This window comes from Eremothecium gossypii, chromosome IV, assembly GCF_000091025.4.
Source record: "Eremothecium gossypii ATCC 10895 chromosome IV, complete sequence".
In the NCBI taxonomy this organism is placed as follows: domain Eukaryota; kingdom Fungi; phylum Ascomycota; class Saccharomycetes; order Saccharomycetales; family Saccharomycetaceae; genus Eremothecium; species Eremothecium gossypii.
In genome coordinates this window covers 754,041-766,995 of record NC_005785.6, presented here as the reverse complement: position 1 = coordinate 766,995, position 12,955 = coordinate 754,041, and the positions used below count along the sequence as shown (strand labels likewise).

At 56.3% G+C, this 12,955-nt stretch overlaps 6 protein-coding genes and 1 non-coding gene across 7 annotated transcripts; 1 reads left to right on the top strand and 6 right to left on the bottom strand.

Moving 5' to 3' along the window:
• Nucleotides 1-122: 122 nt before the first annotated feature.
• On the bottom strand, nucleotides 123-1,856 carry AGOS_ADR033W (serine/threonine-protein kinase; the record flags this gene model as incomplete). Its single annotated transcript, NM_209482.1, has 1 exon — nucleotides 123-1,856. The coding sequence occupies one exon, from the start codon at nucleotides 1,854-1,856 to the stop codon at nucleotides 123-125; it is 1,734 nt and encodes a 577-aa protein (NP_984129.1).
• A 438-nt stretch (nucleotides 1,857-2,294) lies between these two features.
• Nucleotides 2,295-3,410, bottom strand: PRP31 (U4/U6-U5 snRNP complex subunit PRP31; the record flags this gene model as incomplete). Its single annotated transcript, NM_209481.3, has 1 exon — nucleotides 2,295-3,410. One exon carries the CDS (start codon nucleotides 3,408-3,410, stop codon nucleotides 2,295-2,297), a length of 1,116 nt encoding a protein of 371 aa, NP_984128.3.
• Nucleotides 3,411-3,543: 133 nt separating this feature from the next.
• Nucleotides 3,544-4,638, top strand: RPC40 (DNA-directed RNA polymerase core subunit RPC40; the record flags this gene model as incomplete). Its single annotated transcript, NM_209480.1, has 1 exon — nucleotides 3,544-4,638. One exon carries the CDS (start codon nucleotides 3,544-3,546, stop codon nucleotides 4,636-4,638), a length of 1,095 nt encoding a protein of 364 aa, NP_984127.1.
• Nucleotides 4,639-4,758: 120 nt separating this feature from the next.
• On the bottom strand, nucleotides 4,759-5,577 carry GLD1 (Gld1p; the record flags this gene model as incomplete). The annotated part of the gene is made up of 1 exon (NM_209479.2): nucleotides 4,759-5,577. One exon carries the CDS (start codon nucleotides 5,575-5,577, stop codon nucleotides 4,759-4,761), a length of 819 nt encoding a protein of 272 aa, NP_984126.2.
• Nucleotides 5,578-5,906: 329 nt separating this feature from the next.
• On the bottom strand, nucleotides 5,907-9,551 carry UTP22 (rRNA-processing protein UTP22; the record flags this gene model as incomplete). The annotated part of the gene is made up of 1 exon (NM_209478.2): nucleotides 5,907-9,551. The coding sequence occupies one exon, from the start codon at nucleotides 9,549-9,551 to the stop codon at nucleotides 5,907-5,909; it is 3,645 nt and encodes a 1,214-aa protein (NP_984125.2).
• Nucleotides 9,552-9,838: 287 nt separating this feature from the next.
• On the bottom strand, nucleotides 9,839-9,910 carry AGOS_t0076. The gene has a single exon. It is a non-coding gene; the product is annotated as a tRNA-Thr (tRNA).
• A 209-nt stretch (nucleotides 9,911-10,119) lies between these two features.
• NNF2 (Nnf2p) lies at nucleotides 10,120-12,618 on the bottom strand (the record flags this gene model as incomplete). The annotated part of the gene is made up of 1 exon (NM_209477.2): nucleotides 10,120-12,618. The coding sequence occupies one exon, from the start codon at nucleotides 12,616-12,618 to the stop codon at nucleotides 10,120-10,122; it is 2,499 nt and encodes an 832-aa protein (NP_984124.2).
• Between the last annotated feature and the right edge of the window lie 337 nt (nucleotides 12,619-12,955).

Here is a 12,955-nt window from a genome sequence, read left to right as displayed (position 1 = left end):
TACAAATAATTTAGTTAATTTGCAGGGTATAAAGGATTATGACATGTTAATCTGCAACTGGGCCAACAATATTAAGAATGCGATAAATGCTCGTAAAGCGACCTCATGGATGGGCTGTGTCGTCAATAAAACGTTGCAAATGGATCTGCATGCTCTGATCCGTTATGCAGAACTCCACTAGAACCAGTCTTGCCCTTCCTGTGTCTAAACGTAAACCCAACCAATTTCGAGCTGTTGGAGGATTCTTCTACCATCGCATTCAGCTTGTCTTGTCTCTTGAAGACGTCGGCGTACTTGGCCATATCTGCCTCGTTGGTGAAATCGTCAAAGTACCCGGCATCCGTCTCACTATCCAGTTGCGGTATGAATGGCGGGCTCATGCTTCTCAGGTTGGCGAAGTCGATCTCGGCAAAATACTTCATTTTCTTTACATGTTCGAACGAGCGCAACCGGTTGATGGGGTCAGCTATGAGCCTGGTGATAAGCTCCCACGTACGATCCGAAAATGCGGGTCTTCCGTTTTCGCAGCGCGGGCGCCTCAGGACTTGTTTCCAACGCCTTAGGTTTTCGTACGTTTCGTTGCTGGAACTGCCGCTAAAGGGCGTGTATCCCACCAAGCTTTCAAACAGTATGCAGCCAAGCGACCAGTAGTCCACGGTGAAGTCGTAGTTCTTCGCCTCCAAGACCTCCAAAGCCATGTAGTCCGGCGAGCCCACAGTCGAGGACGCGTAGTTCAGCTCCTTCTCCCGCACACGGTGATACATCTTGCGCCTGTAATCCATAGAGGTCTCCTTGAACTCCGGGAACTCGAGGTTCTTCACTTCTTCCAGCCGAATGCGCATACTCTCAATGCGCTCCATGGAAACCGTTCCCGAGGCCAACCCGAAGTCGGTCAGCTTGATGTGGCCCTTGGAGTCGATCAGGAAGTTCTCCGGCTTCAGGTCCCGATGCGTGTAGCCAAGCTTGTGCAGCGCGTCCACCGCGCAGAACATCTCGCTGATGTAGAAGCGTGCATGGGGCGCCTGCAGAAAACGGGTATTGATCAACAGGGTCCGGTAGTCGCCGCCCGGCACAAACTCCATCGCCAGATAGAGACTGTGCGGGTCCTGGAATGCATACAGCAGCTTGACCAGCCACTCCGACCGCGTCGTGGTCAGGATGTCGCGCTCGGTCAGCACATGGTCCGTCCCGTTCAGCTTTGCAAGCAGGTTTTTGTTCAGGATTTTTAGCGCACAGATCTCCTTGGTGTCTTTCTTCCGCGCCAAGTACACCTGCCCGTAGCCGCCCTGCCCCACCTGCGTGATGATCTCGAAGTCCTTGTTCTTCGGCTTCAGCCGCCGCTTGCGCAGGATGTCCGTCTCCCGGTACAGGTAGTTTTGCCACTCCTCGCTGATCTCCTGCGCCGAGTGCAGCCCCTGCGCCCGCTGCTGCTCCAGGTAGTTCATCACCTGCCGCGTGCGCTCGCGCCGGCTGATCACGTAGTCAAACATGTCGCAGTAGTAGTCCAGGAAGAACATCTGGCACACGCTCACCAGCCGCTTCGTCTTAGTCGACGACGCCCGTTTGTGGAAGTCCATCGGCAGCTTCTTCGGCGACCGACTCAGATCGATGTCGTCGCGCGGCCGCTCGTCCACGTCCATCCCCGAGTAGTCCGCGTTCTCCACCGTCAGGTAGCCCCCCTGCCGCCCCGCCGGCGACTTGCCGTTCGGTGTCCTCTGCAGGTAGCGCGACGGCGTGTGCGGAGGGTCGATCACTATGTGGCGCCGGTTCTCCATCTCGCCCTCAAAGCTCAGCTGCCCAATGTCCTGCGCTAGCGCATCAACATCCCGGACGTTGTTGCCACGACCTGAAAACATTTTTTTCGCCTTCGTGTCTCCCTGAATGCCTCTGTTCCCCTCGCCAGATTCCTCTGTGAGCGCTGTGCCACCTTCTTATAATCCACCGATCCAGAACGCCTGTCCTACGTCTACTGCACAGTGTTGATGTGCGATATCTGCAATCCGTAGACCTGCTAGCACTGCCGGACGCGAATTCCTGGCCTCGATAACCTGAATGTTTATGTACAAAGTTCCTACTAGTTCCTAAAAGAATTCATTTTTGCTGAATATTCGCTTCCATGTATTGTGCTTTTTCCACATGAGGCATAGTAAGTAGAGTGGCAGGGGCCAGCAGTAGTAGCAGCGCCCGGGCAGGTCGCGACGGCGGCGCAGCGCTGCCGTATGCGGGCGCAGAGTATGTAGACGCAGGGCACGCGGGTCCGGGCGACCCTGGGCGGCTACCGGGCGCGGAAGGCCTCAGCGGGGCGGCGGGGCGGCGGGCGCGCCGCTCAGCCCGAGGCCGATCTCCTCGCCGAAGCCGTCGACAGCGGTGCGCTCCGGGACGCCGAAGGCCGCGCGGTTCTGGAGCTGGCGCGCAGCAGAGAGGCGGAACTTGCTGCGGTGGGCGCGGAAGCGGCGGCCGGCGCGGCGGCGCGGCTTGGCGTCGGCGGGGACGGGCAGCGGGGCGGCGGCCGCGGGCGCGGGCGGCGCGGCGCGCGCAGCGATGCGGGCAAGGATGTCTGCGCGCCAGCGCGCGGCGAGCGCGGGGTCGGGCGCAGAGGCGTCGACGCGGGCGGCGAGCGCGAGGCGCGCGCACAACATGCGCAGGGCCTGGCGCTGCAGCGCGGGCGGCTGCTCCTGGACCAGCGGGGTGTCCCAGACGTGGCCGCGCAGGCGCACGCCCGAGGCGTCGGTGCGGCGCGCGTGCGCGGCGTGGCGCGGCGCGCCGATGGCGGCGAGGTTGCAGGCGGGGACCTGCGCGAGCTCGCGCACGCTGCCGGCGTGGGACAGCAGGGCCGCGGCGACGACGGGGCCCACGAGGGCGGTGACGGTGGGCGCGAGGCGGTGTGCCTGGCGCACGATGTGCGCGTCGATTGCGTCGACGGCCGTGTGCAGCTGCTCGTGGCGGTCTGCGTGCGGCGCAAGCTCGCGCGGCCAGCGCGCGGGGTCCGCGCGCGGCGCCTGCGGCCGCGTCATCGCGACAAGCATGGCCTGCTCGCGCGTCAGCAGCTCGTCCAGCGGTGCGCCCGTTTCCAGCGCGCGCAGCACGCGCACGTACGTGCGCTGGCTCGGCACCAGCTCGGCCAGCTCGGGGAACACCGGGCGGTAGCGCGCCTCCAGCTGGCGGTAGACGTCCGCAGCCTCGTCGCGCAGCACGGGCAGCAGCTGTCCGAGCGTGCCTAGATCCAGCTGGCCCGCTGCGAGCGCCTCATGCAGCTCCGGGAGCAGCGGCAACGCGGACGGCCGCGATCTAGGGGCGCACTGCAGCAGCGCGTGGAGGCGCTGCTGCAGTGCGCCCGACGGCGCCTCTGCGGCGCTCACATGTGCGTCCTGGGGGCTCGGGGGGTCGTCTAGGCCTTCCAGCAGGTCCATCGCGGGTACGGGGTGGCTTGTGGCTGGTCGCAGTGACTGGCATCGGCGATGATCTTGGTGGCTCGCGCGCGCGGATATTCATGTTATCGTTTCTTTTTTGGAACGTCAAATAAAAAAATTTTCCGCCGATGCGATGACCTGCTCACGGAACGGCGCGTTAACATCGGATTTGGCAAGCTTATCGGCCCCCCGTTCCCCCCGAGTGCTGTCCAGAGCGTTTCCAATGTCTAATATTGTCAACATCGAGTATAACCGGGTGACCAACACGACGTCGACCGACTTCCCGGGGTTTTCGCACCAAAAGGAGTGCGCGTGGGACGTGGACGAGTTCCGGCGCACCATGGACGTGCAGATCAAGAGCCTCGACGAGCGCGAGGCCAACTTCGACCTGCTGCGCGTGGACACGTCGATTGCCAATGCATTCCGGCGGATCATGATCTCGGAGGTGCCCTCGGTCGCGCCGGAGTACGTGTACTTCTTCAACAACACGTCGGTGATCCAGGACGAGGTGCTGGCGCACCGCATAGGGCTGGTGCCGCTCAAGGTGGACCCCGATATGCTGACATGGGTGGACAAGAGCCTGCCCGAGGCGGAGCGGTTCACGGACGAGAACACGGTGGTACTGTCACTGAATGTGAAATGCACGCACAACCCTGACGCGCCCAAGGGCTCGACGGACCCGAAGGAGCTGTACCGTAACGCACATATCTACGCACGTGACCTGAAGTTCGAGCCACAGGGCAAGCAGTTGGAGACTTTCGCCAAGTGCCCCGTGGTTCCCGCGGACCCGGACATCCTGCTCGCCAAGCTGCGCCCTGGCCAGGAGATCTCGCTGCGGGTGCACTGCATCCTGGGCATCGGGAGCGACCACGCCAAGTTCTCCCCGGTCGCGACGGCGTCCTACAGACTGATGCCGTACATCAACATAGTGGAGCCCATCACGGGCCCTGACGCCGAGAAGTTTGTCAAATGCTTCCCACCCGGAGTGGCCGCGATCAACGAAAAGGGCGAGGCCTTTGTCCAGGACGCCAGGAAAGACACCGTCTCGCGGGAGGTCCTCAGACACCCCGAGCTGGAGCAGAAGGTAAAACTGGGCAGAGTCCGGGACCACTTCATCTTCAACGTGGAGAGCGCGGGTGCGATGACGCCCGAGGAGATCTTCTTCAAGAGCGTGCGCATCCTCAAGAACAAGGCCGAGTACCTGAAGAACTGCCCGATCACACAGTAACGGCATCGAAGGCTTGGCTTTGGTACCAGGTGGATGCTTGCTGATGTACATTATATATAATAGAGTGAAAAGAATACAGACGGATATGTAGTGAATAGTCTTAGTGTTTATGCGCTTCTCTCAGACCATTGAGGTGGGTGAGGCGTTCCGCGCGCCGGCACCCTGGCGGAAATGGGCCGTGGTCCCATGAATAACTCGGAACACCTCCACGGGGTTGATGTGCGCTACGTTTATGCGGCCCTCGCCGGCCGGCTGGGTGCAGCCGGAGCCATCATACCCCGGCAGCTGCGTCTTTGTCAGCGGGGAAAAGTATACACAGGAGAGCATGTACAACCCGAACTGCAGGCAGAGAATCAACAACTGGTACGTCACCGCCATCAGGTTGCCGCCTATGTTCGACGCCGGCACGGCCTCGCCGATCAGCTGGAAAAACCACTTGCCATGCCACTCGCCTTGCATGACGTAGTTGTCGAGCGGTAACGGTGTGTTGGCAGGCCCGGGGTAGCCCTCGTAGCGGTACATCCCAAGTAGCTCCTGGAAGTCCGCAGGCCATATTATCCACGTTACCAGCGCCAAGCAGTTGAACGTGAACGCCGCGTGGAAAAGTGCGCATTGTATCCGCTGCAGGAACTCCTTCGTCATGTCCTCGGCCTCCGCCTCCGCGCCCCGCGCCCCGCGCCCCGGCGTCTGCTCGTCCTCCCCTTCCGTCCTCCCGCTCGCACCGCCAAATCGAAGCACCAGCTGTTGCCGGTTGGGGAACGGCGACAGGAGCGCAGACTGGAGCAAGAGCCGGAAGAGAAAAACCACGATGCTCCCGCCGAACTTGATGTAGCTGAGCACTATCACTGTGTACCCCAGTAACCCTATATGTTCCACCAACTGTTGCCGGAACGGTCCGATAGAGCAGACCGGAGTCGCGCTGCTTATGGAGCTATCCATCTTGCCTCCTAAATCTCACAATATCTGCTGTATTAGCGTGCAGAAAGCAAAGGACTTAGACCGGCTTTGTCCTCTCCTCTCTCTGGTGAACATAGTAGTTAGTAAACCGTCAACCTCATCTTGCGTCAGCTCGTCCTAACGTAAGGAATGATTATTCAGTACTGTGTCGAGCCAGCAAGGCTAGCCCATTGATATTGATTCATTAAAATACAGTCATTTCCCGCCGTAAATCTATGTAGAACTACAGATGGGGTGAGGTGGAATTCTCGCAGGTTTCGATAACTTTGTGGTATCAAGGCCAGTGGTTTTCTTGTTCTGTGGCACACAGGTCAAGAACTCTCAAAGCTGACGACAAGCTCCTTGCCAAAAGTCGCAATCTCGCGAAACACTGCATCGCTGTTAAGCTTGACGGTGTCGGGGTCGAGGGGACGGGCGTTACAGTCCATATTTGCCTTAAATCTGAACGGAGACTTAAAGGCAGGGCGGATGAGTCCGGTGATGACGTTCTCGTCCCCCCGGGGGCCGCCGTGGACGCCTACGTGGAGGTGTGACGAGAAGAGGATGCTGTTTTTGTACTTCATGTTGAGGTACTTGACAAGCTGGTAGGTGCAGTCCATTTTCTCGGACAACGTGGAGAGGTCCTTGGGGAACTGGGTGGGCTGCTCGTCGAGGTTCTTGAAGCCATCGGGGGAGAGCACACCGCTCGAGAGACGGAGGGGCGTGGGGCTACGAATCCGGACGGTGAAGTCGTAGTCTTTCAATGCAGGTGTGAAGAGGAGGTTGATTGACTGGGTGTTGAGGCCGTGGACCTGGATCAGGTTGACCGCGACCTTGGCGAGCGCGGTTAGTCTCGTGGCGATCGGCAGGGGCACGGAGGTGGAGTACAGGATGCCGCTGGGGTCGTTTTTGGACGCCACAAAGAACTGGAGTTGCATACCGTGGGGGTCGCCGTTGCGCAAGGACCGGAAGTTCGCCTGGATGGTCTTGTATTGCTGCAGAGTAAGCTTCTCCGAGAGCTTCTTCATGGCGCGCGAATCGAGATCGGAGGCACCGATGCTTGTCTCGAGATCGTCAGAGTCTTCGGGCCTGACGAGATCCAGAATCAAGGGGTCTTCCTTCCAATTCCACTCGCTCAAGAACTTCAGCACCTTTAGAAAGCCGTTCTCGATGGAGCCCGGGGCTGCGTAAGGGTAAGGCTCGACGAACGGCTTAATGGCAATCAGTTCGACGAGTTCCTCAGGTAGGTGTCCCAGCAACAGATGGGAGTCCAACCATTGCTTGAATAGTCTCACTACGGGAGAGTAGAACGGGAAGCTGTGCGAAAGAAGCTCCAACGTCCTGGTGTGCCGAATGGATGCTTGGTATTTCGAGGTGAACTTCAAAAATGTTCTTTCCAGTTCTTGCTTTAGTTCGCTCCTCGCGTTGCTGATAGCCCTCAGGTACATCACTTCATCGCGCTCTGTTAGTACTCTGAACTTGAACCCATAGCCCTCAGGGGTGAGAATGTTCAAGGTGACAATATCCAAGTTATAGGGGATAGACTCGTCGCGAGCAAAATAGCATCTGTACTTGTCACCCTGCTGGGCAGTAAGCTGCTCCTGGATCTTGAGTAGGAACGCCGTCTTGGCCTTTTCCAAGGCAGAGATCTCATCAGGCCACTTGGGAGAGGTTTCAAATTCCAAGATCACTTCCTGCAGAAATTCAGGATTTGAGTATGCATATGGGACTGGCTGACACATGGTTGCGTATCGGAAAGCAGCGCCCACCGGTAAAATGGACTTGACGGATAGCGGAAGTTTCAGCTGGAATACAATTTTGTATAGGTTGTCAAAGGAGCGCTTCAATTGGTGGAAGCTAGTGGAGTTCAACACAGACAGTTTCAAGCTTCCAGGTAAGTTAGGCTGCGGCAGCCTGCTGTGGAATTGCCTCGTTATGGCGTTGGATAGCTTTACGTCGTCAGAAATGTGCAACTTGAGAACGTAATCCAGGATAGACGTGATAACGGGCTGATTGGCTGAGGTGGACCACACGCAACTGTGAATAATGGAACCGTCCTTGAATCTACGCAGAGACGCTTTCTTGCCCCAGAAGCTGGTGAACTCGGCGGCCTCTGCGCTCTGCTCTTCCTTGTTAGCAGGGCCCCTGGTTACTAACTTTTCAGACTCGACTGGATTGACCAGAAGCTTAATTTTGATGGACGAAAAATTCATGGGTCCCGCTGGCTTCCGCCTGTTAATTGGGAATTTTGTTTTGTGCCCGACCAATTCAAACTCTTCTGCTCTAATTCTATCACCCAGAGCAATCCTAATTACATTGGCAAGCTTGTTCACGAGAAACTCTTCGAAGGATATAAACCGCACCTTCTCTAGCGGTCCAAACTTGGATAAAAGTTCTTCTTGGCTGGGAAACTCCAAGTCGTAAGATAGATCGTAACTGACGCTAGGTATTTTGTCAAGCTTGGTCAAGAAAATGCCTGCAAACTGATCCCGAACAACGTCGTTCAACATCGCAAGCGTCTGTTGTGCGTGGAGCTTTAGCATATGGTAGCCCGACACAGACATCTTGCTTAATATATTGACCTTAGTGGTCTTGTCGAACAATGTGGGGGTGCGGAACCCCTCCTCCACGTACTTTGAGGTCGGGACGTTCGAGACAGAATCAAGGTCAGAATGAAACTGCAAGTAGCCATCCGAACAAAGATCCATAGTAGCAAGGTACTTCATAATACCCTTGAACAACTGATAGGAGGAAAACCCATGCAGGAGGATTTTGTTGCCGTTGACGCCACCGCCATTCAACAGGACAGCCATCAGGATAGCAAATTCAAAGTTCCCAAAGCCGCCCAGCAACGCGGCATGCGACATGTCAGAATGGAACCCTCTCTGCGCCAACCAAAGACGGCCCAGCACGCAGGCTTCCTTAAATGCCTCCGTTTGTTTTTTTGTTTTGTAAAGGTACTTGAGGTAATGCTCATGGGTGCATGAGGACAGAACCGAAAAGTTATAAAACGGAGTCGGCGTAGAATTGTCCTCGCCAACTCTAATGCAATTCCTGGTCGGTAGTAACTTCTTGGGCTCAAACACACCATACGGGAAGCCCACAATCAGGTTCACGGAAAACTTCGTCTTGTGGAAATTGTATTCGGAGTCAGAGGCTTCGTTACAGGATATACGCAACATGGGCTGCAACGGATCGCTGTTGCGGTGTGCGTACTCCAGATGCAGAAACTCCAGCCGGTTCTTCTTCAGTGCCAGCGACAGCTGGTACGTCAGGTACGCCAAGTACACGCTCCGCTTGTGCACGCATCTGAAGTTTAGAAAGTCCTTCTTCTCGAACAATTCCTCCGGCATCGTCAGCAGCACGTCGATGCTGGACCCCTGCGGCTGGTATATCGCCGTCTTCAGCGCGAACGACCCGATCAGCGCCACGCTCGGCGTCTTGTACCCGAACTTGTACGGCGTCGAGCTCGCGGGCTTCGGGTCGCAGAACGGTACGCACACCGCCTTGTCCTTGAAAAAGGCCTCCACCTCCGCCAGGCCGCGCCCCTCCCACTCCGGCACGCCCTGCAACAGGTCGTACAGCCGGTGCAGAAACTTCTCCACGCGCAGTATGTGGCTCTCCTTGAGCTTTACCTGTTCCTGCAGCTCGTCAATCTGCATTTTGAAAATGTTCGACTTGAACAGCTCTGCCGTCTCCCGCGCAATCTGAATATCCTGTGCTCCCACGCCCGCCTTCCGTGTGCTGCGCTTCTGCTCGCCAATGTCTTCCTCCTCGCCGGAGGAGCTATCTGTTGCGTCATCCATTGCCTCTTCGATCTGCTCGGCCGCGCCTTGCCCCGAAGTCTCAATCAGCGCTTTCTTGGTGCTAGATACATCGCTGGCATCCTCAACGGCTGACGCATTTCTCTTAGTGGGAGCCATCGCCAATAACTTCTGATTGTCTATACAACTTCTATGTACTACAACATTGTCCATCAACTATCTTCGCTCTTTCGTTCGCACCTCATCGCACACGTTTCTTTTTTATTGAAAATTTTCGCCAATAGTGAGAACGGACCTCGAGTTTGTGCGTCTATCGCCGTGCACGAGCTCGGTGCGTGGCGATGGCTAGGCCTCAAGGGCGAGCGGCAGAGGACCGCGAATAGCGAGGCTGTAACTGTAGAGGTTGGTAACCCCTCCTGACGCACTGCGCGTGGTTGTGCGGCAGAGGGCGGCGGGTTGGGTCTTGCTGTTGCAGCAGTGCAAGAAAAAAGTAAGACAAATGCCCTGTACCAGAATTGAACTAGTGACCTTCGCATTACAAGTGCGACGCTCTACCACTAAGCTAACAGGGCAGCTGATGTTATACGTGGTTCTGTGAGCTAATTAACGGTTGGCGGCTGCGGACTAGGCATCGCAGCCAAACGGGACGCGCGTGGAGCCGCCGGCGCGGCCCGCGGCACGGCCGGAGCTCTATGATACAGGTGGCCGGGTATCCGTCGAACCACTCTATTACATGCCTACCAGATGAGTATATAGTACAATATACGGGGCTGCCGCCCACCTAGTATTCCGCAGGGCGGATCAAGCGCGCCATGGCCTTGTTTTCTGCTTCCAGGCGGCTGATGTCCTGCTCGAGGCCCTTGGCCTTCAGTTCCAGCTCGTCGGCCTCCTGGAGGTGGCGCTGGCGCTTGTCCGCGCGCGCGCGTTCGCGGCGGCGGAGGAACTGCTCCCGGAACTTGTCGCACTCCTGGGTGTACTGCCCGAGATCGTTCTGCAGCCGTTCCTTTCTGAGCAGCAGCCTTTCCCGCTTGGCGTGCAGCTGTTCCAGGTCGCTCTGCAGCTTGGACAGGCGCTCGTGCGCGGACAGGATGTCGCGCTTGAAAGTCGCGTCGAGCTCGTCGTATTCGCTTCTTCTCTGGAGCCGGTTCTCCTTCGATCTGAGGTACTCGGTTTCCAGGGCAGTCTGCTCGTCGTGTATGGCGGCCAGGGACGCTTCGAGGGCGAGGATTTGGTCCTCGTTTTTATGCAGCACGGTCTTCAGGTTGTCGATCTTGAAGGTGGACTTCTCGTCTTGCGAAGAGTTGGACTCGATCTTGCTCTTCATGTGGTCCACATCCTGCCGCAGCGCGTTGATTTTCCGGGCTGTCTCCTTCTTCGCCTTCTTCAGCTTTGCACGTTCCTCCGCGAGGCGGGCGTTTGTGTATAGCACCGACCTTTTTAGGGTCATCAACGGCGATAGGATGGGGCGGCACTCAAACGTGACAGGGGCCTGTTCAGAACGCTTCGTGCCGTCCTTGTCCTCTGTCTGTAGAAGAACATCTGCGAAGAGATGGTCGCCAACACCGTCGATCCGGTTGACGAATTGGATGGCGTAGGTACATGCAGGGACCAATCCGTTGATGACAACGCACAGCCGGGAGGTGGAGTTGTCCGTGACCGCCGAGGAAAAATACGGCCAAAGCAACTCGTTGACCAGAACCAGGAGCTCTCCCCTAGCCATATTAGAAACAGAAAATGTGGCCGTGGTTTTTCCGATCTCAGTAATGCACACTGTAGACTCCGTTGGAGCGGGAGCTACCAGCTGGAGCTTCTTATAGTCGGAGTAGTACTCTTCATTTGCAGGCAGTTCTTGTGGTTTAAGAATGACGCTCTGCCTTGGCGAGGGTTTACGAGGGCCCAGGGCAGGTGGTAAGCGCTCCCAAAAGATATTGCGCAAGAAAAGAACTTTCAACACGGTAAATGTTGCCCACAATGGAGGGAGAACGAAACGATCTTTAGCCCGAAGAAGCTTCTGAATCAAATTGAATTGATTGACACGGGAAATGCAGGTATCCAATTCGGAAGAGAATCCTGACTCTTCGTTTGCCGCACGCGTTAAAAATACTTCAGTATAATACGCAAAAAGGCCAGGTGTTTCCGTTGAGTCTTCTTTATGCTCAGCAGTGGCAGCCACTTTCGCCTTCTCGTCAAAGTTCGCGACACCAGTGGTGGTAATGGCTGATGTATTGAAATCGACAACCCTGTCAGTAAACGTAGGGACTAGAGACACCGAAGAATCCTGATTTATTTCCGCATTGGTGAGAGGGTTTTGTAAAAGATGCGAGGATAGGCGAGGGCTATCACAGGAACCATCACTCACGGTGAGCGAATTTTGGCTTGCCGCAGTGACGATGGGTTTTTCGTGGCAAGGTCCCCCTGTGACAGTGCTTTGCTCGGCACTATTGGCTTTTGATTCTGAGGCGGGGTTCAGCGCAAAGCGGCCAGCGCTATCCATACGCAACGGCTTGACATTTAGTAGAGACGGCGTTGGTGTTGGACGTCTGCTGATACTTGCATAGAACTGCCACGCCACGACATGAAATGAAATGATGTACTTCAGGAGAAGAATATAATGCTCAAATGTGGACGCAGAAGCACTCCCAACGTGCGTATATGGTGGTGCAAGATGCTTCTCTATGGCCTCACCTTCGGCAGGAAAAAGGCGGAACAGGTACGGCCACTTGTAGTATACCCCAATGTGCCACACGATTCTGGTGGTAACCGCATACGTTACTGAGCACGTGGTTGCGTAGCTCAAAAGCTCACCCCGGTCGTTCACCAATGAAGATGCAACTATTGACATCGCCAGGTTCTCGACAGGAACCTTAAAATGATGGCGCCCAAACCTCTGCAGCATCCAGGCCATGAACAACTCTAGTGCTAGCAACGCTCGCTTGGGCAGCATAGCTGGCGAACCCGGTGCCGGTCGGGTCGGCACGCTTTCAGCCAACGCACCAGGAGCGCGCTTCGCGTTCTTGACACGCTCCAAATGTGGCTTTCGCAAGGTAAACCCAAATATAGACAGCGCGCCATTTTTACCGGGGCGCCCGTACCATCGCCAGTAAAGCTGACTGACACATTCGGTGAGAAACCCTTCCGAGCTGGAAGCCGCGGCAAAAAGCCCCAGTATGCATAATGCTATCAGGTGGTTGAAGGATAAGAAGACCAGCAGGAGCGCAATCGTGTCTTTCATCCGGTGCCTTGTGGTAAACCGCCGGGGTCCCGCGCACAACTTCGTCATGTGTCGAGGTAATATGCTTCCCAGCTTCTGATGGCCAACCCACTGCAGTGCCTAGTCCAGTTCTCAGAGCGGATGTGACAAGTACTGGCCGTTTCTTCCAGGTATGTTGATTTCCCGCTGTTTGCCTAGGTGATGGGAGATCCGCTGTGCTTGGCAAACGACAAATTCAATATCAAACCTCACACCAATATGCTCCAAGTTTCTTTTTCCTACCTACTGATGTGGGAATTTCACTTCTGCAAATCCTTTGTAGGGCAGTCTTGGTTTGATAGAGCCTAAACGCTTGCGTGATGATGTGACGTCCTTGTTAAGAATTGTTTATCGTGGAAATTTTACT